At 43.7% G+C, this 24,559-nt stretch overlaps 1 protein-coding gene across 4 annotated transcripts in view; it reads left to right on the top strand.

The window, feature by feature from the left end:
• ARFGEF3 (ARFGEF family member 3) overlaps positions 1-24,416 on the top strand; it is a 166,723-nt gene extending 142,307 nt beyond the window's left edge. For all 4 annotated transcript variants that reach the window (XM_057311016.1, XM_026504890.4, XM_057311015.1 and 1 more), the window contains 9 exons: positions 1,588-1,732; positions 5,418-5,546; positions 8,006-8,182; positions 9,712-9,826; positions 10,557-10,659; positions 10,893-11,024; positions 12,694-12,815; positions 16,688-17,912; positions 22,019-24,416. In XM_057311016.1, the coding sequence (XP_057166999.1) occupies positions 1,588-1,732; positions 5,418-5,546; positions 8,006-8,182; positions 9,712-9,826; positions 10,557-10,659; positions 10,893-11,024; positions 12,694-12,815; positions 16,688-17,912; positions 22,019-22,210 (2,340 nt within the window). In that variant the 3' untranslated portion in view covers positions 22,211-24,416. The remainder of the gene's footprint in view (positions 1-1,587; positions 1,733-5,417; positions 5,547-8,005; positions 8,183-9,711; positions 9,827-10,556; positions 10,660-10,892; positions 11,025-12,693; positions 12,816-16,687; positions 17,913-22,018) is intronic.
• Positions 24,417-24,559: the final 143 nt, after the last annotated feature.

The raw sequence follows: 24,559 nt of genomic DNA, 5'->3' as shown, positions 1-24,559 counted from the left end.
AGTAGGAATGGTTGTCCCCACCCCTTCTGTGAAGGAGAGAAAGGAACAAACGTGCTAGAACACACAACTGAATTGAAATCTCAGAAACTTCTCATGTACACTCAGACACAGGAACTGTCATAATCTCTCTGTCTGCGTCAGGCTGCAGGGAGAGGGGTCATGAGGTCCTGGGAAGTCTTCATGATAAGACATGGATGGTGGGGGTGCCACCATTGAAGAGAGACAAAAACCAAAGGGGGGCGCACATTCAGTCAAGATCTAGTGAGGAAATCCCACCAAACCGTGCTTATCAAAGGGAACAGTGACCTTCGTTGTGCTAAATCCAGTAATGGCCATTATCCCAAGAGGAGGCCGCCTCCTGAAGCCTTTTCGCCCCCAGGCTTCAGTAATGCTCTCAGTAGTTGCCCTGCTGTCTCCACAGGTTGTGTCCCCCGGCCTTTTCCTGTCTGTGGAACCTCTCCGGCGGTGATAGCAGCGATTGTGGGAAGCCCCAGGGCTTTAGAAAGGATGCCCAGCCCCAGCTTCTTCCCCCAGCTGCCTCCACAAGGCCCCACATGACAGGACCCCAGCTACCTTTCCACCCTCAGATCCTTCCCTCTCACTCTGTGCTCCAACCACACCGACTTTCTTTCCCTCAGATACATAGCGCCTTACGGCTCAGGGGCATTGCTGTTCCCTCTGCCTGGAATGTCCTCTCCCTGCATCTCCTTGCGACACTCTTTATCTTCCTGGATCTCATCTGAAACCTCACCTCCTCAGAGAGATCAGAGCTTAAGGATCTCCCGGCTCGTTGCCAACACTCCCATATACCCTGGTCACTCTAGTATCGCCTAATGTTTTTTCTATAGCCTTTAGGTCCAAAATGTTATTTATTGTTTGTGAAGGGATCATTGTAAGCCCCCCAGGACAGGAATTTTGTCTGACTCACCTGCAGCTCTTCCCCTGGCACAGCAGGCACAGTTCTAATCTGTGGGGCTCCTTGGGAGTTTGGCCCCATGATGAGGGTTCCTGGGGGCACTGGGCTCTTACAGCGAGGGGAATAAAGAACGCAGGGCAGTCTGTCAGTTCTGCGTTCAATACCTGCGTCTGGCCCCCCCCCCCCCCCCCCGCCGAGCCCATAGATGCCTCCCTTTCCCCACTTACCGTTGGCCTCGTTGCCCTGGTGTTGAGGCAAGGGAAGGGGAAGTCAGTCTGGTATCCCATTTACCCAGAGACTGTCTTCTCAGTGGTCCCCACAGAACACTTTCCTGTAGGCAAAAACTCGTGACGTGTTTTATGGTTCCCCAGGTTGGTTTACCAGGGTCTGTAAAACTCATAGGTAATTGAGATGCTGAAAAAGTATCCCTAGAGCCTTTTTCCTCCACCTTTTGGTTTCCAGTAAATGCTGTTTTCATCTGCTCCATGGGATAGATGCCTCTTGGGAGCTGCCAAATGGATCCAAATTATAACCTCAGAACTTTCATACGCTGGGAGCTTCTCGGCTTTTCCCTAACCCCAGTATTGCTGACATATAACTTTATTCCCCTTTAACACCCAGAGTGCAGCTTTTTCCGATATATAATTGCAATTCGATCTTTTGTTACTTAGTTACTGGCCAAAATCTACAAAATGCCCCTGAAGCCAATATTCCTTAGCGGGCGACTTGCCAGCTTGCCTCGAAGACTTCAGGAGCAGTCGGCGAGCAGTGAGGATGGAATGGAGTCGGTCCTGTCTGATTTTGATGACGACACTGGTGAGTTTATTGACTGGACTGAACCAGGTTATTTGCTGTGTTCATATTCCCAGAAGCTTAAGCCGTGAGTTCAGTAGCTTATAGATCGTAAGAATGACCACGCACTGATGTTGCTACTGGTTTTAATTCTAACAGAACAAGCGTCCCTAGAGTTTCCATGGACCGCTTGAAAACATCATTTGATGTCGTCTTCACACCCATCCTTTTTAGATGGATGCCTCTATCCAAGCTCAGCGCAGATCTGCAGACACCACTAAATATAGTTTCTAACTCTGAATTCTCTATAATTTAGCAAATTGGAATGTGGTTGCGTTGGTACTTAAATTGGCTGGTAATTGTCTTTAATACCTTCTAGGAAACACAATCATTATATAATTACTTCCTGCAGGACTATTTGGTTAGAGACTGGGGAAATTAAGCCACTACTGAAGAGAGAATCTATTTGTGACTGGTGGAACTGAAGGCTCATTAAAAGAATAATTTTAAAGAATGTGTTTCAAATTAGTTCCCATGTAATTTCCTGTGGATTGGAGCTCAGTCTGGTAACTTTGGGAAATTTTCCGATGGGTTAACTCACGCTCATGCTTGTCTTCTGATTCAGTCGACCTGCCCTGTTCTAGATCTAGAAGTGGAAATTATATCCTTAAAGGGGACAGATAACTGGCATAGTTTGATTCAAACCATTGTAAAAGGAGTTTTGGGGAGAGGTTTTTTTAAATTTGCTTTTTTATTCATTTTTAATTTTTGTTTTATTTTTCTGTTATAAATTCACTTAGGAGAGTGGCGAGAGGGTTTACAGTTTTCCATAGGGATTATAAACAGTAAAGCCTCACTGGTTGAGACTAATTTTAAGGAAGAACCATTGGAAAGAATAGCTAATATAGAGAACAAATAAAATGGAAATTGGCTAGATGTTGCGTAATAGAGGTTTCATCTAATGATTAGTTAAGAGTAATTTTTACTTAGCCTCTTAAACCTCCAACCGAGACAATTACAAACAGAAGCTACTGTCATTTATCTGTAAGACAGTCTTGAAAACAGTTGTAAATGCTTTGTTCTGCATTCTGTGTTTGGCTGATAGGTCTCTGAAGTCCTTTTCAATCTCTAGATTTTCCTCTTCAACTCTTTTTCACCCCTTTGCACTTCATGTGTTGAAGAAGTGAGGTCTTGTGTCCCATGGAATTTTCCGGGTGGACTTGATTGGTCGTACCCCCTAGAGTTGTACGTAACATGCGATCCTGGCTTCTGCACTTCCTATAAATTAGCTTGTTTACACTTGCTTATATTTTGAGGTTCATGAACCATTGTCAGCTAGTTTTATTTGTGGTTCATGGGTTTGGTTTAGCTTCCTATGAATGGGGATGTTCAAAATTGTGGAAGTAGATTTTCTTAATGGGAGTATTTATTTTTTTAAAGATTTTTATTTAAGAGAGAGAGAGAAGAGAGCACGAGTGGGGGGGGGCAGAAGGAGAGGGAGAAGCAGGCTCCCCACAGACCCCGGGATCATGACCTGAGCCAAAGGCAGACACTTAACCGACTGAGCCACCCAGGCACCCTAGAGATTAATGGGAATATTTAAAAGCTGCCATCTTTTGACAGTTATCTCTCACAGGAAAATGAGAAGTATTAGAATTAAAATGTAGGGTGGGCTATTTTTTTATACTCTATTCTAGGTCCTTTGGGATGAAGCTAGACAAGTCGAGTCCTTTCTCTGCAGCAGTTATCTGAGCGGCAGATTCACAGATTTCCAAAGGCAGGGGTGAGCAGGAATGTTGGCTCAGACAGTGCTTCTGTAAATGGCAAAACTAAAATTGTTTAGATCTCATAAAAAGCATCTCATGTTTCTTCCTTTCCCTAGTAATGAGCGACACTAAAATTTAGTATCTTATTATTTTTAAAATGAAACTCTGAAGGGGAGGGGGAAGAGAGGTGTGTACTGAGAGGTGTGCTGCTCTGGTTGTGTGATTCTGTTGATTCTGGGAGCACCCTTCCCCATCTGTGAGCAGTACACGAAGTGATGATTTGCCTGTACCCGGCATGAGAGAGCCGGCAGCACCAACTGCAAGGCAGGCAGGTAAAGTCAAAATAAGGTATAGATTGCAAGAAAAAAAAAAGAGAGAGAGAGAGACGGGAGATGAATGAGGGACCTCTGGGGCACAAGGAAGAGCAAAGAAAATAGACTAGCACACATGAGCAACAAAAGAAAAACTGGATGTCTCGGACTTCAGCAAAATTAAAGACTTTTGTGCATCAAAGGACATTATCAAGAGAGTGAAAGGACAATCGAAAGGAGAACATGTTTGTAAATCTTATTTCTGATAAGGTTTTAATATCCAGAATATATAAAGAATTCCTAAAACTCAACAAGACAACACAATTTAAAAATGGGCAAGGGACATGAATAGATATTTCTCAGAAGATCTACAAAAAGGCAATGAGCACATGAAAAGATGCTTAACATCATTATTCATCAGGGAAATGTAATCAAAACCACACCTACTAGGATGGCTATAGTTAAAAAACAAAGTAAGCGTTGGCAAGGATGTGGAGAAATTGGAACCCTCACCGGAATATAAAATGGTGCAGCCTCTATGGAAAACAAACAGTGGTATATCTTAAAAAAAAAACTAAACAGAACTACTAGATGACCCAGAAATCCCTCTCCTGGGTCTATACCCTAAGGAACTGAGACTGAAAGAGATACTTGCACTCCTGTGTCATTGCAGCCTTACTCACCACAGCCAAAGGTGAAAACAACGCAAGTGTCCATCAACAGATGAATGAACAGAACATGGTACAACATACAAGGGAGTATTATTCATCCGATACACAGTACAACATGGATGGACCCTGAGAACATGACGCTAAATGAAATAAGCCAGACACAGAAACACAAATACCGCGTGATTCCACTTACATGAAATACCCAGAATAGGCAACTTCATAAAGACAGAAAGTAGATGAGAGGTTCCCAGGGAGCTGGAGTGAGGGGAGAATAGAAAGTTACTGGTTGCAGGGCTTCTGTTTGAGATGATTTTTTTAAAAAGTTTTAGGGGCGCCTGGGTGGCATAGCAGTTAAGCGTCTGCCTTCGGCTCAGGGCATGATCCCGGCATTATGGGATCGAGCCCCACATCAGGCTCTTCCGCTATGAGCCTGCTTCTTCCTCTCCCACTCCCCCTGCTTGTGTTCCCTCTCTTGCTGGCTGTCTCTATCTCTGTCGAATAAATAAAGTCTTAAAAATAAAAAAGTTTTGGAACTAGGTAGCGGAGACAGTTGCACAAAACCGTGCATGTAATGAAGTACCACTGAATTGTATATGTAAAAGGGGTTAAAGTGGCAAATTTTTGTTATATATTTATGATAAAACAATTTAAAAAAAAGATACACTAAGATGATACAAAAGGATTTTTTATTATTTTGGTATCATCAGCTCCCAAGATATCTGACAGTTGTTTCAACATAGAATTTACCACATCATCTTCATCCTGTAGGGGGATGAGAAGAAATTTTGGGTTTTTCCCTTTGACTTTGTTAGAGCATGTAAATCATAATCCGTCCACGTTTGTAGACACGGAGGGCTACCCCACCATATAGCACACTGCCACACTAACAATGTTCAGTTTGATCTTATGATGTGTGTTGTGTTTAACTGGATTTCACCGAGATCTGCTTCTTGGTTTCCAGGGCTGATAGAAGTCTGGATCCTCCTGCTGGAGCAGCTGACAGCGGCTGTGTCCAACTGTCCACGTCAGCACCAACCACCAACCTTGGATTTACTCTTCGAGCTGTTGAGAGATGTGACGAAAACACCTGGTAAGAATTTCTATGTCTGTCTTTCAGTGGGGAGTTGTCATAACTTTTTTTCAGGAAGGTATTTCTGTGTGTCTGCCCATTTCCCAGCTCTAACCCTAGACGTGATGCAGAACTTCATGCATAGTAGACGTTCGGTGAATACGTGTTGAATGACAATGATGCAGTGATGGTTAAGTCCTGTCATTGTTGACATGTATTCCCACCAGTCCATTTACAAATAATGTGTGCTATCCAGTTCGTTGGGGGTGTGGGATCTCTCCAATAATCAGGCCAAGGTTATTGGCTTTGCTCTGTTCCATGATTACAGCTTTCCTCTTTAACTGGATCTTACATGCTCTTGGCCCCAGGGCTGTCAGAGTCTCCAGTGACATAAACAAACCACTCAAAATATATATGATATTAAGACAGCAAGTTCTTGAATGTATAAAGGTCATAGATCATTAGATTGAGCAAAAGACATGTAGGGCGCCTAGGTGACTCAGTCAGTTAGCCTCTGACTTTTGATTCCAGTTCAGGTCATGATCTCTAGGTCGTGAGATCGAGCCCCACATTGGGCTCCATGCATGCTTAAGATTGTCTCTCTCTCTCCCTCTGCCCGTCCCCTGCTTGTGCTCGCGCTCACGCGTGCTCTCTCTCTCTCTCAAAAAAGGAAAAAGACATGTAGTGATCACCTAGTACCTTGATGGTACAGGAAAAGAATGGCCCTAATTCTTCTTTTGAATTAATCAAATTTAGCATGTACACTTAACACATGCAAATTTTCCTAAGATCCAAGCAACTATAGAAATTTTAGTTTCCACAAACAGAATCAGAACCACAAATGAACTCACTAGTTAATTCCATAGTTACAAGAGTTTTGTATTTATCACAAACTAATGAAGACTTGATAATTGATACTGTTTTAAGGTCCATTGCAAAGTTCATAGAAGAATTTTTTGCAGAAAAGCCAGAATAGCTACTCCCATATGTCAAAAAGTTATCAGCCTTTTATCCAAAAATAAGCAGGTATTTTAAAGAATTATACACCTCTCTTTCACTAGTCAGTACCATTTTCTGTTTTCACATTGCCATTAAATATGTGTGAGGAGCACTTAACCTAATTAATTCTAGAAATCTATCATCAAAGGAAATTAATAGTGATGAAGACAAAATGGGTATATAATGATCGCTGAAATATATTGAATACCAAAAAAATTATGAACACCCTAATGGGTTAAGTAAAAGTATTAAATAATTATAAGAGCATATAAATATTCCACAGACATTAAAATGAGTATTTGTAATTACATTTAAAGTATATACACTATGGAGTACAATCACAACATTATGAAATTTTATGTATCTCTAAATACACATGTACATTCAAAAAGACTAGGAGTCAAACATGAAAAGGTGATTATCTCTGGGGATAAGGTTTCTTTCTTTGTACTTGCATGTTGTTTTTCGTGTTTATTAGAAAAAAGATGCTTGCTTTTTTAATCAGAACTTTAAAAACCCGTGGGGCGCCTGGGTGGCACAGCGGTTAAGCGTCTGCCTTTGGCTTAGGGCATGATCCTGGCGTTATGGGATCGAGCCCCGCATCAGGCTCCTCTGCTGGGAGCCTGCTTCTTCCTCTCCCACTCCCCCTGCTTGTGTTCCCTCTCTCGCTGGCTGCCTCTATCTCTGTCGAATAAATAAATACATTCTTTAAAAAAAAAAAAAAAAGAACTTTAAAAATCCATCACTTTCACAAGGATTTTCATTATAGCGTTGTCAATAAAGCAAAATATTAGAACACCTTAAATGTCCATCAGTAAGGGAACAGATAAATAACTGTTGTATATACATACAATGGAATAGTATATGGCAGTAAAAATGAGGGAATGTCTAAATCCACCCAAAAGAATGATCTCTAACCCACGTTAATGTGTTTCTTGATGTTTCATATAGATATTTGCACGTGAACTTTAGAGGATATTTTCTCATACGTGTCTATGCATCTGTATGTTTACATCTGGGGACTGGAGTTAGATGATACTTTAGCTTTACTGGTATTTGAATTTATTCATGTATCATTTGCATAACTAAGTTCATACAGAAACAAAAAAGAGGGTCACCTGGGTGGCTCCGTCAGTTAAGCCTCTGACTCTTGATTTTGGCTTAGGTCATAATTTCGGGCTCATGGGATTGAACCCCACGTCCGGCTGTGCACTCAGTGGGGAGTCTGCTTGAGATTCTTCTTCTCCCTCTGCCCTTCCCCCCTACTCACATGCTCTCTAAAACAAATCTTAAGAAAAAAAAAAAAAGAATGCTGAAGACCAATCGATAGTTAATTCTTTTTCCTCGAAGTTCTCAGAGAGTCGGGGGCCGGGGGGGCTCCTGTGAAAGAGATGGGCCATGCCAAGCCATGACGGTAACTTCCGTTTCCCTACAGGAATGCTGCTGCAATCACAGTTCTGACACTGACTTTTCTGTTTCAGGACCAGGGTTTGGAATCTATGCGGTTGTTCACCTTCTCCTCCCGGTGATGTCCGTTTGGCTCCGTCGTAGCCATAAAGACCATTCGTACTGGGATGCGGCTTCTGCTAATTTCAAGCATGCCATTGGCCTGTCTTGTGAGCTGGTGGTGGAGCACATTCAAAGCTTTATACACTCAGGTAGCTACGTTCCCACACCATGCCGAGTATTTCTTTTTCATGGGAATCATCACTGTCTAAAAGTGCTTCTAAATACCAGTGTATGATTTTTGTCTGGAAATTACTAAAAGAAGAGAATTATATGGTCAGTGCCAACCTTCTCCTAGATTATCAAAATGAAAATTGATACTTAAAATACATATGTGGCTAAAAATATAATGCCATCTAGTAGATCTGTATATGAGAAGAAGGGAGGCAAGTTCAAATATGTAATAAATTTAAAAAAGAACTGGCCTTGTTGTCTGGGCGAGAGAGGGGTGTATCCTCCTGCTTCCTCTGGGAGGCTAAGTGGAGGAGATAAGATTTTAGCAAAGGCTTCAATTATAGGCAAGAAGTTGTTTGGGAGGTTAGGGGTGAAGTGTCTTAATATCTGTGGCACTTTAAAAAAGATCTGAAAGTATGCGGTGGATAGTATATTGAAGTCAGAAAAAAAAAAATCACTGTTAACCCTAGATGTTATAATTCTATATGCCTTTGGCTTTTCTTTATAAAGAAGAGGTAAGGTAAGGGACTCCCTTGTTGGATAGGTTAGAAAAACTCATGAGGGGGCGCCTGGGTGGCACAGCGGTTAAGCGTCTGCCTTCGGCTCAGGGCGTGATCCCGGCATTATGGGATCGAGCCCCACATCAGGCTCCTCTGCTAGGAGCCTGCTTCTTCCTCTCCCACTCCCCCTGCTTGTGTTCCCTCTTTTGCTGGCTGTCTCTATCTCTGTTGAATAAATAAATAAAATCTGAAAAAAAAAAAAGAAAAGAAAAAAAAGAAAAACTCATGAGATGTTCACCCCAAGGGAGAGTCAAAAAGCAAAGATAAGAAACGGGTAGCTCTACTAAATTTAATAAGGACAACTTGCCTCTGCAAAAAAAGAACGTTAATTGAGAAGGAAAACAGTGGGTGTTTCCACATATAAGCAATAACTGTCCCTAGGGGTAGATGTTCTCAACTGGATCATTGCTTTGCACAGCACAGAACCACTGAGGATGCTACTGAAAATTGGATTGGTGTCATCACAAGGACCTTGAGGAAAAGAATACAGATGTATTCCTTGACTTGGGAAAATAGAATGTGATTTGGGGAAGTCCCATTTTCTTTGGGGATGGTGTGCAGACCGAAGCCACACTGAGAAGTTCAGATGATGAGAGAGGGTCTGTTTGCCACGAGCACTTGGTCTGTCAGGCCTGAGGAAAGTCTGTGTTTCTTTTTTACCAGCTACTAGTCACGCTGTATGTGTTCTCTTCTGTGGAAGTAGATGAATTATATGCATCACTTTGAAAAATGTACATCAGTACATCAAAGTAAATCATATATTTCATCATGCAACGATTAATACAAGCTAAATTCAAGTTTAAGAAAATCCAAGAAGATTGCTTTTTTTCCCCCCAGATGTATCATCTTTTTATTGCTCAGACTTTCTCCTTTTGCTAGAGATGCCATTTCAACACACTCCTTCACAACAGAGTTGAGTGAAATCTTGGTCTTCCTTTTCCATGCAGACATCCGGTACGAGAGCATGATCAACACGGTGCTGAAGGACCTGTTTGAGTTGCTGGTAGCGTGTGTGGCCAAGCCCACAGAAACCATCTCCAGAGTGGGCTGCTCCTGCATTCGGTGAGGAAAACAATCCCCCGGCTCTCCACAAAATTACTTTATTGTAGCAATCCACTTTTTGAATTGCTTTCTAGAAGTAAAAATGTCTATATGTATACACCAATAATTCCTCATTTCAGTGTTTAAGCAGCAAATATTTATTGTGTGAGGCATTCGGTGCACAGGAAGTCTATGAAGGTCCCTACCCTCAAGAGGCTTATAGCCTTTTCTAAAGGACATAACAGAGAGACACACGGAAAATGATAATAGGAAGGAGTTACCGTACGTGCCAAGGAGGGCAGAGGAGTAGGTGGTCAGCAAGGGCTTTTTCTATTAATGACACTTAGATCCCTCAAGGTGGGCAAGCTCTTGCTAGATGCGGACTTGCAAGCAGAACATCACAGACCTAAGCATGGAGATCAGCGTCACAAGTGGCAAGAGGGTTTTTGTTATTTGTCAAGGAGTAGTAGAAAATGGGGCTAGAATGGAAAAGTAGTACAGAATATATATAGTCTTGCATGCAAAGCTTGGTCAAAACATGGCCCTATTTGTCATGAGGACCCATTGCTATGTTTATAGTGAAATGCGTTAGGAAATAGTGTTGGGACAATGGACCACCAGTCGGATTGAAGACAGGAGTGGTAAGAGGCAGCAAGAGCTGTACAGAAGCTGGGGAGTAATTGTGTGTGTGCTTCTGGAGGGACAACAGCACGTACTGATTCGAGACTTCTCTCCTTGTCTCTTCGAGCAGGTACGTGCTCGTCACCGCGGGCCCCGTGTTCACTGAAGAGATGTGGAGGCTTGCCTGCTGTGCCCTGCAGGACGCGTTCTCCGCCACGCTCAAGCCCGTGAAGGTAAGGTGCTCGCAGCAAGAGCCAGGGCGGGTTCCCGTCTTCCGTGGCCCCTGGTGCCTGTCCCATGCGGCAGCTGGATGCTGCCCTCCTCTTAGCAGACAGTCTCCCCGAACTCCAACCCAGGGGGAGAAAGAAGCTGTCAGATCAGTGCTCTCGTCCCAGATGTGGGGACGATGGCAGCTCCAGGATGGACCCGGATGCAGCCAGGAAACGTCTGCTGTGTTTCTCCCCAGGATCTGCTGGGCTGCTTCCACAGCGGCACCGAGAGCTTCAGCGGCGAAGGCTGCCAGGTGAGGGTGGCGGCCCCCTCCACCTCCCCCAGTGCCGAGGCCGAGTACTGGCGCATTCGAGCCATGGCTCAGCAGGTAAGGACTGGGGACTTCTAGAAGCTTCTTCCTGATGGTCTTCCATCACCAGACTGCGTTTCATTCCCTTAGGGACATACATCTCCTAGCCCTCCCGTCTTGTCAGTACTGTTCTTGATGAGGCATGGCTGACTCAGTCAACAGCATTATAATCCTTTCCACCATCTCTTTCTTAGTGCGTCCTCCAGTGCCCAAATCAGATAAACTTGCTTGGACTCCTTATATTACCATATTTGCTTAAATTTTGATGTTACTTGCAGTCTATGAGTCCCTATTTGGGTTTTTTTCTTACATCTCCTGTATAGAGCTTAACATTTACAAGCTGCTTAATTTCAGTGGAATGTAACTCATAAGTAAAATTAAAATATACTTACCCACTCAGGGATCACCATGTAGCAATGACTTTTTTCTTCTGGCAGATGTCAGAAGTCAGAAAAGTTGGTGGTAGTCTTCTGAGGAGCAGAGAACATATTATACTTTCTTGGTGTTCCTAGGGCAAGGCATGCAGAAGACACTTAGTAACTCTCCAACTCAACAGACATTTCCTAAATCACAAAAGGCCTTCCAGCACTAGCGCTGGCTACAGACATGCTCCCACATACTTAAGTGACATGTCAGTCTGTCCCTAACATAGACCGCATGGGGCTTCCAGCAGGATTAAGCACTATCCCTAAATTTACATATATTCATAATAGGAGTGGTTGTTGAGTATTGGCAACAGACATATTTGAAGTATGTCTTCATATGCAGAAGATATTTTGCAAATGTGTGTGGTATGTTTAAAACATTAAGAAATTTTTATAAATTCCTATGCAGTGTTGGATTGAATTATTGGATAAGTATTCTAAATCTTTAGAAAAGTAAAGTGAATTGGGGGTTATAGGCAATAGCTGCCGTAAGGGGAATCCACTACACTGCTAAAGATTTTCCCCCACGTGCTCACAGTGGGCTTCCAAACTACATCCCACCAACAGCAGGAACATAGAATCTTCTTCTGAAACAATAGATCATTAATGGAGAAGAAAGGCAGAGGCCATTTAGTGAAGCTTTTACTCTTTAATATTTTCTCTTCTTCAGTCCCCAGCCTTTCTCCTATATCCACCTTTCAGATAACCCAGGTAATTTGATAATGCTTACAAAATGTGCAAAGAAAACATTTAAGAATACTTCTGTTTTCAAAGGGAAGAATCAAGAAGTGTTTACTGTTTTCTTAGTCACTTCTCCCACAGTCCCATAGAGTATGGCCACATCCATGTCCCAACAGGAGGCCCTAATTAATTTCTTATACCACAGAGACATCAAAATCAGAAATTTTTTCTTACAAACACAACCCCTCTCTATTTACTCTCAAGTAATATTAAATATCAGCGCTTGCTAGTTGGAGTGTAATGAGTTGTCACATAATAAAATTAGTTGTGTTATTAGTATTAGTGTCAGCTGCTAACTTCTGAATATTTATTCTTCTGTTTTAAGGCTATACGTACATAATACACACATATTAATGCTCTCAACAAACACACCAGGTAGGAAACCATTATCAATCTCATTTTATAGGTGCGGAAACGAGTAGGAAGAGTAAGCAACTTACCCAGGGCCATCCAGCCAATCCCTGGTAGAATCAGGTTGCGGATGATGGAGCTCTGAGCTGTACCTTTGCTTACCTTTGCAGGTGTTTATGTTGGACACCCAGTGCTCACCAAAGACTCCAAACAACTTCGATCACGCTCAGTCCTGTCAGCTCATTATTGAGCTGCCTCCTGATGAGAAGCCAAATGGACACACCAAGAAGAGGTAAGCAGCTAGTAAACACGTGGGCAACTTCGTCCACGTAGTTTCAGTTCTGGCTCCTTGTAATCCAAGCTTTGGCTAAGAATAGCGAAAACTTTTATAGAGTCATTTAGCAAAGGGTTTTACAGAAAATTGTTCTCTTTTTAACCAGAGCTTCCACGTCTCCCTGGAACTAGTATGCCATACAGAGCACCCTCCACTGTGTGGCTCCAACAACAGAAACGAACTGGCTCACAGTTCTGGAGTCTAGAAGTCCATGATCCGGGGGCGGCAGGGTTGGTTTCTTCTGAGGCCTCTCTCCCTGGCTTCTGGAGGGATGCCTTCTCCCTGTGTCTTCACACGGTCTTTCTTCCGTACATGCCTGGGTCCTAATCTCTGTGACACTGGTCATAGTGCATGAGGGTCCACCCTGATTGTTTTTCAAGACCTTATCTCCAGACACAGTCACACTGTGGTACTGCGGGTTTGGACTTCAACATATGAATCGGGGGGGGGGGGGGGGGGGGGCAGGGGACACAATCAGTGTGTCTATAGTATTATCTATGTTATGCTTTAAAAAAAATTTGAAATGTGAGGCATGATTCATACTGTTTCAGGGAGAAATACATCAACTTCTCGTGAGCAATGCAGCTGTCAGACAAAAAGATCTGTGCCCTGCCACTAGAATCTGGGCCTTTTTAGATTGATTTATGTATTATTTTAGAGAGAGTAGCGGGGAGAGGGAGAGAGAAAACCTCAAGGAGACTCCCCACTGAATGTGGAGCCTGACGCAGTTCTATCCCAGACCCTGAGATCATGACCTGAGCTGAAATCAAGAGTCAATGGTTAACGGACTGAGCCACCCAGGGGCCCCTAATCTTGCCCTTTTTAAATACTGTCATTTTGCCTAAAAACTATTGTTCCTAGACTTGAAGATAATAGCCATGACTGAAATGCCCATTTTTAAACTTCTAGCCCACAAATAGTAATGATAAGTATTTGAGCACAATATGTGAGATACAGTGGCTAGATATTTCCCCTCCCATCTCAGCCATGGGGAAACATTCAGAGAGGTTGGGCCACCTATCCAGGGACATACAGCACTAAGGCGTGGAGCTGCTTGGCATTCTTGGATTTGACTCTTATTACAGGACAGTCCTTAACTTAGCAAAGGATGTAGCACGAGGTGAGTTAGACCTAAGGAAGGTTCATGTATATACCATCAGGCGTATCCTCAAAGGTCCATGTTGAAATCGCCCACGGAAAAAAATACCTACATCAAACTGATTATACTATTATTAAAGAGAAATCTGGGTGTGATTTTAGATCGCCTTGGCACGGATAGCCCTAGCTTTCCACAGTCCACTAGCGTGAGAGCTTTAAGATGTAGTACTTGAAATTCTGAATCTGTTTCTCTCTGAAACTGGCACCAGCACGTCTTAAGTCAGCCAGCTGTGGGGCAATTAACTCTCCAGGAGGAGAGCTTTCCTTTGCGCTTGGCCTCAGAAGCACTGCACAGTCCCGTTTGTGATGGGTGTGCGGAGAAAAGGTAAAAACACTTGGGTACAACAAATTGAAAAACCATCTGTTGATTTGTGTTTGCTCTAGCTGCTTCCCTTCGTTTTCTTCCTGTGCATCATGTGGCTTGAACCTAAAGCAAAAGGAATTTTCTGTCCTTCCCACATGCACACTTAGCAATTTTATCTCCTAAAGCAACAAAGGGACTGTCTCAGTTGATAAAGATACTCCATAATTCAAACATGGTCCTTTTAAAGGTTTGCTGGGAAAGGGCTTTCCAGCTCTCAGGGAAGGCGATAGGTCATATGGGCTATGGTGTTTATACCTTCTGAAGGTTCTCAAACTCACCCCTCTGGTTGTGGTTCCTGCTTCAGGAGTCCAGGCTGCCAGGGACATGGGGTTGAGGTGTCAGAGCCATTTCTCAAGGAGAACATTTCCTGCAGGTGGCAATCTGTTCAATCTGTGTTGCTCCGTATGTCTTGGACACTTAGTTCTATTCTCAGCAGACATTTTCCTGGGCCCTGGGGAGAAAGATGAGTAAGTTACAGCCCTGGCCCTTGAGGACTTTATGGTGTATGGGGCAGACAGACAACGGAACAGATTTGAGTGGTGACAGGATTTCCGTTCAGTTAGCTGTAGACATGAAGCGCCAGGCCAGCTTTGTGGCTTTTACAGCCCTCCTCTTCAGAATATCCTGAATGCTCAGGGTTCCTAGTACCTTAAATAACTTATCAAACAGAGGGAGGGAATGGGGAGTTATTGTTCAAGGGGTATTGAGTTTGGGATGAAAGGTTCTAGAAATAGTGGTGACAGTTACCCAAAATTGTGCAGGTACTTAATGCCACTGAATTATACTTTTAAAAATGGCTCAGATAGCAACTTTATATCATGTATATTTTACCACCAAAAAAAAAATTCCTTAAGTGATTTGTTAGAAAGGGTCAGAGTCTGTAAATGACAGATCTGCGCTGAGCATACTGTGTTTCCTCGGTGTCCCACTGCACCAAGGGCAAGGTCAGCCTGTAAATGTACAGAAGCATTTGTGTTCTTTTCTGTTAAAAGAGCCATTTTTAAATGCAAGGTCACAGACATATTAACATAATAGTTGGATCTTTGAAATAAACAGTAAGAGTTGTCATGATTTTATAATTACCCTGTTATGGGAATTAGTTTGCAACATAATGGCATAAGCTATTTTCATGCAATTCCAAGACGGTGAAAACAAAGTGAAACCATAAACCACAAACCACAAGGGTGAATTAAAATATTCAGTAAAGGTAGTACCTAGAATTGAAATTGTTTTCTTCGTATAAGAATCCAACCAAACAGAAGAGGCCAAATCACCAAGGGACACTTGTAAGGCTTCCTTATGTGGGCTGCGCCCGCTTCTCAACCAGGAGTCCTGGCCAGGTGTCTAGAGAAGATTCGCCCCACCCCCCCACCTCCCCCACCCCCGTGCCAAGTAGCTGACCCGAGAGGCATCTCAGTGCATTCAAAAGAGCATTCGGGGCCCACAGAGGAGTGCTGTGGCCATGATGGCAGGAAAGGATGCAGAAGAGAATTATATCAAAGTGATGACAGCTTTCTTCTCTCCTAGGTTTGGTTTAGAAAGCTTGAGTTAAATTATCCATTTCTTACTTTTGTGAATGCTTGGCCCTCGTCCATCTCACATGCTGGAAGCACTGAAGTTTTTATGTCTATGCAGCTAAAGCATTAACAGTTAATCTTGGTAAACTGGTTTGGTCCCTAGAAAGCTAGACTTCAGTGAGATTGGACTTTTTTCTCAAACTCAAAGTTGTTAGCAAAGGGTAGAGAAGAAAGCCAATTCAAATTCATAGAATTGACCAGAAATTGTTACTTTCTGATTTAATTCCTTCATAGTTGTAATAAAATGTCAAATATTGTATCCCAGTACCGTGCCTATATTGAAAAGTTTTTACAGAACAGAAATACCATATAGCACCTAGAAAGTATCAGCAATTCCATTCTTTGTGATTAAAATGGTGATTATGTAATGCCCCAAGAAGTTGGCCTTTTCTTTTTTAAGGATATTATTTATCTACTTAGAGACAGAGCGCACAAGAGTGGAGGGGGAGCTGCGGGAGAAGGAGAAGCAGCCTCCCCACTGAGCAGGGAGCCCGATGTGGGACTCGATCCCAGGACCCTGGGATCATGACCTGAGCCGAAGGCAGACACTTCACCAGCTGAGCCACCCAGGGGCCCCGAAGTTTGCCCTTTTTAAAGGAAGGCATTGAAATAAAGCAGTTTAGTGTATAACTTTGCCTACCTCCTTCTAAAATATGTAACATTGGAATCGCTTTAAAGCAACCGGCATTGGGCAGAAGGCTACTAATCCATCCCCTTGTTTTCATTTGAAGCGTCTCTTTCAGGGAGATCGTGGTGAGCTTGCTGTCCCATCAAGTGTTGCTCCAGAACTTGTACGACATCTTGTTAGAGGAGTTCGTCAAGGGCCCCTCCCCCGGAGAGGAGAAGACGGTGCAGGTGCCCGAGGCCAAGCTGGCCGGCTTCCTCAGGTACATCTCCATGCAGAACTTGGCAGTCATCTTCGACCTGCTGCTGGACTCGTACAGGACGGCGAGGGAGTTTGACACCAGCCCGGGGCTGAAGTGCCTGCTGAAGAAGGTGTCTGGCATCGGGGGCGCGGCCAACCTCTACCGCCAGTCGGCCATGAGCTTTAACATCTACTTCCACGCGCTGGTCTGCGCCGTCCTCACCAACCAGGAAACCATCACCGCCGAGCAAGTGAAGAAAGTGCTCTTTGAGGACGACGAGAGAAGCACGGATTCGTCGCAGCAGTGCTCGTCGGAGGACGAAGACATTTTCGAGGAGACGGCCCAGGTGAGCCCCCCGCGGGGCAAGGAGAAGCGGCAGTGGAGGGCCCGGCTGCCCTCGCTCAGCGTCCAGCCCATCAGCAACGCCGACTGGGTGTGGCTGGTCAAGAGGCTGCACAAGCTGTGCATGGAGCTGTGCAACCACTACATCCAGATGCACCTGGACCTGGAGAGCTGCCTGGAGGAGGCGCCCCCCTTCAAGAGCGACCCGTTCTTCATCCTGCCCTCCTTCCAGTCGGAGTCATCCACCCCGTCAACCGGAGGCTTCTCGGGGAAAGACACCCCTTCCGAGGATGACCGCAGCCAGCAGCCCCGGGAGCACGCCGGCGAGCCCGGCAGCCTGCGGGGGGGCGGCGGGGACCTGCTGCCGCTGCCGCCGAGCCCCAAGGTGGAGAAGAAGGAGGCCGGCCGGAAGAAGGAATGGTGGGAGAACGCGGGCAACAAAATCTACACCATGGCGGCCGACAAAACCATTTCCAAGCTGATGGCTGAATACAAAAAGAGGAAGCAGCAGCATAACCTGCCTCCGTTTCCCAAAGAGGTCAAAGCGGAGAAGAAAGGAGAGCCACTGGGTGCGAGGGGCCAGGACTCCCCGCTGCTTCAGCGGCCCCAGCACTTGATAGACCAGGGCCAGATGCGCCATTCGTTCAGCGCGGGCCCCGAGCTGCTGCGACAGGAGAAGAGGCCCCGCTCGGGCTCCACCGGCAGCTCCCTGAGCGTCTCGGTGAGGGACGCCGAGGCCCAGATCCAGGTGGGTTCGCGCCAGCGCCGGGGATGCGGGGAGGAGCACCTGGCGGGGGCGGGAGGGGGCTGGCCTTCCAGGGACAGCCGCGGCCCCCTACCGAGCGCTCACACTTTCCGGCAGCTGACAGCCACCTGCAGGAGACAGCACCCAGCGCCCCTCCGGAGTCCGAGGGTCGCCCGAGCCGAGCGCGTAGCGTCCGTCTGGGTCAATGTATCCGTGTGAAAGCGAAATTTTATTCTTAGAGAACTTCAGGAATTATTTTTACGGGTTATAAGAGCTGTTGAGAACTCGGGACTCACCTGAATAAATCAGATGAGGCTGAAGCTTCTAATAGGCGTGTGCTTTCACTGGCATTGAGTCCTGAGCAGATCCCTGGAAGACGCACTGAAGAACTGTGTAAAGGAAAAAAAGCAAAGTGCCTGTTATTATGGGGTTATACCAATGAATTGTTTTCATCTCGAGCTTTTCTAACCCATTAGGAGTCCATAACAATGCTCATTCTTAAGAGGGCTTTGAGCGTTCCCGTTCCTTCACATATTTAGTATTTGTAACTAACTCCATGGTACATCAAAAACTCCGCTTGAGAAGAAAACAGTGTTGGTACTGACTGTTTAGTTTAAGAATAGACATAATGGTAAAAGAGAAATAGAGGGATCTAGAGTCATAGGGAGCCCTTTAACCCAGGTGTTTAAATTGTGGGCCTAGGATCTTAGATCCTAGGATTCTGTGAACCTACGCAGGAACGTACTCTCAGAATAAACATAAATTTGGACTTAACATGAATCTTACAAGAGGCCTTATTTTCCTCTAAAGTACTTGAACATAGAACCAAACTTCAAAATCCACAAGAGTCAGACTAGATTTGCAAAAGTCCAAAGGGAGATGTATGGTTATTCTATAATAGATGACCTTCTTGACAAATGTCTTAATTTTTTTCATGCCTTGGAGATTTGCTTATGATTTTAAAAGTTATCCTGAGTGAAGGTAGTCCTATTCCAGTTTGCTAGGCATTATAGAGACTGATAATTAAAAATGTCCTATGGAAATTTCATTATGAGAAGGCAAAAGAGTTTTTAAAAATCTGAGGAATAAGTAAGGTTTTTGTACAAGGATACCTTGGAGATACTGCGGGTTTGGCCCCAGACCACTGCAAGAAAGCAAATATCAAAGCAAGTCAGATGAATTTTTTGGTTTCCCAGTGCATGTAAAAGTTATGTTTACTCTATACAGTCGTCTAGGAAGTGTGCAATAGCATATCTAGAAATAAATACACACACACACACACACATACACATACCTTAATTTAAAAAATACTTCATGGCTAAAAAATGCTAACCATCCTCTGAAGTTTTCAGCGAGCCAGTCTTGCTGCCAGTGGAGGGTCTTGCCTCGATATTGATGGCTGCTGACAGATCAGGCTGGTGGTTGCTGAAGGTTGGGATGGCTGTGGCAGTTTCTTTAAAGCAACAATAAAGTTTGCTGCGTTGACTCTTTCACAAACAATTTCTCTGTAGCATGTCTGTTCAAGTTTGATCAGGAGATCGTGGCAATTCAGTCCCATCTTCAGGCTCCACTGCTAATTCTAGTTCTCCTGCTCTTCCCACCGCATCTGCAGTTAACTTCCTCTGAAGTCCGGAATCTTCACGGTCATCCATGAGGTTGGAATCAGCTTCTTGCAAACTCCTGTTCATGCTGATGTTTTATTCTCTTCCCGTGAATCACGAATGTTCTTAATGGCATCTAGAATAGTGAATATTTTCCAGGTTTTCAATATACTTTGCCCAGAGCCATCAGAGCAATCACTGTCTATGGCAGCTATAGCTTTGCAAAATGGATTTCCTACATAATGACTTGAAAGTAGAAATTACTCCTTGATCCATGGGCTGCAGAAGAGATGTTGTGTTATCAGGCATGAAAATAGCAGTAATCTCTGGGTATATCTCCATCAGAGCTCTACGTAACCAGGACATTATCAATTAGCAGTATTTTTTTTAATTTATTTTTTAAAATTTCAATTAGCCAACATATACTGCATTAGTTTTTGATGTAGTGTTCCATGCTCCACTAGTTGCATATAATACCCAGTGCTCATCAGATCATGTGCCCTCCTTAATGCCCATCACCCAGTTACCCCATCTCCCACCCCCCTCAATTCTGCAACCCTCAGTTTGTTTCCTGGAGTCAAGAGTCTTGTGGTTTGTCTCCCTCTCTGATTTCCTTCCATTCAGTTCTCCCTCCCTTCCCCTAGGCTCTGCGCTATTCCTATATTCCACATATGAGTGAAACCATATGACAATTGTCTTTCTCTGATTGACTTACTTCATTTAGCATAATCCCCTCCAGTTCCATCCACGTCAATACAACTGGTAGGTATCCATCCTTTCTGATGACTGAGTAATATTCCATTGTATATATGGACCACATCTTCTCTATCCATCTGTTGAAGGACATCTCAACTCCTTCCACAGTTTGGCTATTGTGGACATTGTTGCTATGAACATTGGGGAGCATGTGCCCCTTCTTTTCACTACATCTGTATCTTTGGGGTAAATACCCAGGAGTGCAATTGCTGGGTTGTAGGGTAGCTCTATTTTTAACTTCTTGAGGAACCTCTGTACTGTTTTCAATAAGCAGTATGTTAAAAGGAATGTTTTTTTCTGGGTAGTTCTCAACAGTGGGCTTAAAATATTCAGTAAACCATGTTGTAAACAGATGTGCTGTCATCCAGGCTTTGTTCTTCCATTTACAGAGCACAGGCAGAGTAGATTTAGCATAATTCTTAAGGGTTCTAGAATTTTCAGATGGTAAATGAGCACTGGCTTCAACTGAAAGTCCCCAGCTGCATGAGCCCCTAACTAGAGAGTCAGCCTGTTCTTTGAAGCCAGGCATTGACTTCTCCTCTCTAGCTATGAAGTCCTAGATGGCATCTTGCAATAGAAGGCTATCGTATCTATGTTGAAAATCCACTGTCTAGTATAGCCACCTTCATGAATGATCTGAGCCAGACCTTCTGGAGAACTTACCGCATCTTCCACATCAGCCCTTGCTGCTTCACCTCACAACTTTCTGTTATGGAGACGGCTTCTTCCCCCTTAAACCTCATGAACTTTTCTTCTGCAGCTTCCTCACCTCTCCAGCCTTCATAGAATTGAAGAGAGTTAGGGCCTTGCTCAGGATTAGGCTTTGGCCGAAGGGAAGGTTGTGACTGCTTTGATCTTCTATCCAGGCCACTCAGACTTTCTCCATATCAGCACTAAAGTTGTTTCTCTTTCTTATCATTTGTGTGTTCACTGGAGTGGCAATTTTAATTTCCTTCAGGAACTTTCCCTTTGCATTCACAACTTGGCTGACCCAGGCTAGAAGCTAGGCTCTTGGGCCAATCTTGGCTTTCAACATGCCGTCCTCACAAAGCATCATCATTTCTAGCTTTTAAAGGCAGAGACCTGTGACTGTTCTTTTCATTTGAACACTTAGAGGCCATTGTGGAGTTATTAATTGGCCTAGCTTCAATACTGTTTTGTCTCAGGGAGTAGGGAGACCTGAGGAGCAGGAGAGAGATGGGGGACCTGGTCAGTGGAGCAGTCAGAACACACACATTTATCGATTAGGTTTACCATTTTATATGGGCACGATTCATGGCACCCCAAAACAATAGTAACATCAAAGATCACAGATCACCATAACAAATATAATAATAATGCAAAAGTTTGAAATATTGTGAGAATTACCAAAGTGTGACACAGAGACACAAGTGAGCAAATGCTGGTGGACTTGCTCCACACAGGGCTGTGTAGATGTTCTGTTTGAAAAAAGAAAGAAAGAAAAAGCAGTATCTGGGAAGCACAGTAAAGTGCAATAAAACAAGGTATGCCCGTAGTCCATGAAACCTGAAAATAAGGTATTCCTAATGTTAGAGGAGACTCCGCTATGCCTTGTATATATGAATTTAAAATGACAACTTCTAGCCACACTGAATGGGTAAAGACTAATTTATTGCAACCTAAAGCCCGAGAAAACTCACTTGCCGGTTGGCAGGGCTCAGCCACACCTGAGAGTTCAAATGAACCCAGAGGGGAAAGCTACTAATAATTCTCCTCCATCCTTTCTCTTAGGCATGGACCAACATGGTGCTAACAGTTCTCAATCAGATTCAGATCCTTCCAGACCAGACCTTCACAGCCCTCCAGCCAGCGGTGTTCCCATGCATCAGCCAGCTGACCTGCCACGTGACGGACATCAGAGTGCGCCAGGCTGTGAGGGAATGGCTGGGCAGAGTGGGCCGGGTCTATGACATCATCGCGTAGAAGACTCACGTTGAGGAAATACAGCAGCAAAGGTTAGAGAACGCCCACCAGTACAACGGGCAGCCCCGCTGAACCCAGTGTCTCGGAGAACAGTCTGCCCCTCCCTTGCTGATCAGCACTGGGGCCATTCTGGACACTCACCTTCTATCCAGAGGACACAAACGATACTCTGATTTTGCACATTATTTCAGAAAAGTCTCCATTCTTTGACACATTTCTAAATCTTGATGTTTATTTCCCAGTGCTTTTGCCTGCAATGTTATTCCCGAAAGGGTCCCTTTCAAGGACTACTTCTTTGAAAACACTACACTGATCCATTTGATTTTTTTTTTTTTCTTTTAAATGCAATTGTTAGGGAGATACCTGCTGGTAAGTCAAGCTGACGTGTGAGCACTCCACATCTAGTAGCAGACATTCTTCATTGGAGGAAGATTTCCATTATGATTATGGGCTTAGCAGGGAAGACAACAGCTGGAAAAACCTATTCTTGGGCGTCATAATCAAGAAAGGGATGACTTCCTCTGTAGAATTTTCCAGAACATTTCAAAGTTGTCCTAAATTGTCAAGATTTTCTGGTTGGTATTTACCAACTTCTTTTAAGGTACTGTTGTGCCTTTACTTCCCTATTTCTAAAGGCAGAAATGCTCTCCTTTCTTTAGTTTTAGTTTTAAGTCTAAGTCCTGGCATCTTTTGACACACAGCTCCCGGCGACAGTGGCTGATAGAGATCTTGCCAGGAGATGTAAGACTGACCCGCCACCCTGGCTTCCCGTCAGTCTTTGCTTTTGCTCCCAAGGCAACACAGGAAAGGGAAAGAAAAAATGGTGCCTTAGTTTCTTGTTGCACAGACATTTCTAGGCTCCAGTTGTCTGAACATAAGGCGGAACATTGGGTTTTTAAGAAAACAAAATGTTAAAATGCAACTCATTTTGTCTCAGCACCCTTGGAGGCAAGGACTCAGTTCTCCATCCAGTGAGCAGACTTCTCAGGGAACGGGGCAGGAAGTGTGGGGTGATAGGGAGACAGCTGGAGGGGGTGAGAAAGGAGACTGGGATGAAGTCATTTGAAACCTTAAAATATTGTACAACTGTCACATGAAATTATAGTGTCGGACACACAAGCTCTAGTCTCAGAAGAAAATAAAACTAAAGGAGAAGGGGACACAATGAAATTTAGGAAATTAAGTTTTTCAATTTAAAATATTTGTCCTCTCTGGCAAGTAAAATTACCCTAGTCTGAGGTCTTTCTAAATGGCTAGTTTACATGGATATTTCTCTTCGATAGTACTAGGAAATTAATTTGGAAACTTTATCTTATTTACGATATACTTTAGTTCTTAAATTATAATTGAAACTCCCCAATCGAGCCCACTCATGTACATTCTAGAAAGTAGAGTTAGTTGCTAAGACATATGTTATCATTTTCCCAGCCCCTAAAAATGTGTTCATAATTGAGTGTCATTCTTCAAAAATAAAACATTAACTCTTCAGTATAGAAGGATTTAAAACGAACAACTGTACTCAGTGCTGGTATTTGTAAACTTTGTCTTCCTTGAGAAATATTTAACTATCCACAAGGTTAAGATGAAGACGGGGTTCCCTGATTTATTTAGGCAATCTACAAGAACCCCATCATTCCATATATCATCCAGAGATCACTGGAGTCCAGAAAACATATTTCCAGTTCCACCACACACTCTCTTTGCCTTCAGGCTTTACTCATTAGATAAGTTTAGAAATAGATCAACTATTTGATCTTAACAAGCAATGAATTTTGGGGATAGAAATGAGCTGTAGTCTATACTTTTAAATTCTTATGTTTTGGAAGAAGTAAATTGAAAGGTACTTTTTCTTTTTTAACAAAAGCTACAAAAAGAAACAGAACCACCATGAAGTACAGCTTATCTGAGGTTTAGTTCCCCTTTGTGAGCCCACGAGGACCCCAAAATTCACCTTGGGGGCGAGGAAGGAGCTTCAGTAGACCAGAGTATCAAATCAGAGTGATTATAAAATGTTTCTATATAGCAACTTTTTATAAAGTACAGATTCGAGGGAAGCCAGTCTCAATGTAGAATGTCGTGTCCCAGAGTATGTTAATTGTTTAGAAATCAGAATCCATTCCCACACAGATGCTGTTATGAGATCCAAGGCTAGTTTATGAAAATAAACTCCTTGTCGGTTCCAAGAATTAAAGAGTGAGAAAATGTACATTGTTCTTTACCTACAATTTTTAAGAGGGTTTGGCCCCTTCCCATCTATTGTACAGGCTGCCCCAAGCCCCGCATTGGTCTCTGCCCACTTCCGTTCCCAGCATACCCCCTGCTCCACATCCACACCAGATTTCAACCAGA

This window comes from Ursus arctos, unplaced genomic scaffold (assembly GCF_023065955.2).
Source record: "Ursus arctos isolate Adak ecotype North America unplaced genomic scaffold, UrsArc2.0 scaffold_13, whole genome shotgun sequence".
NCBI lineage: Eukaryota > Metazoa > Chordata > Mammalia > Carnivora > Ursidae > Ursus > Ursus arctos.
Note: the sequence above shows the minus strand (reverse complement) of the source record. Positions and strands in the feature narration are given on the sequence as shown.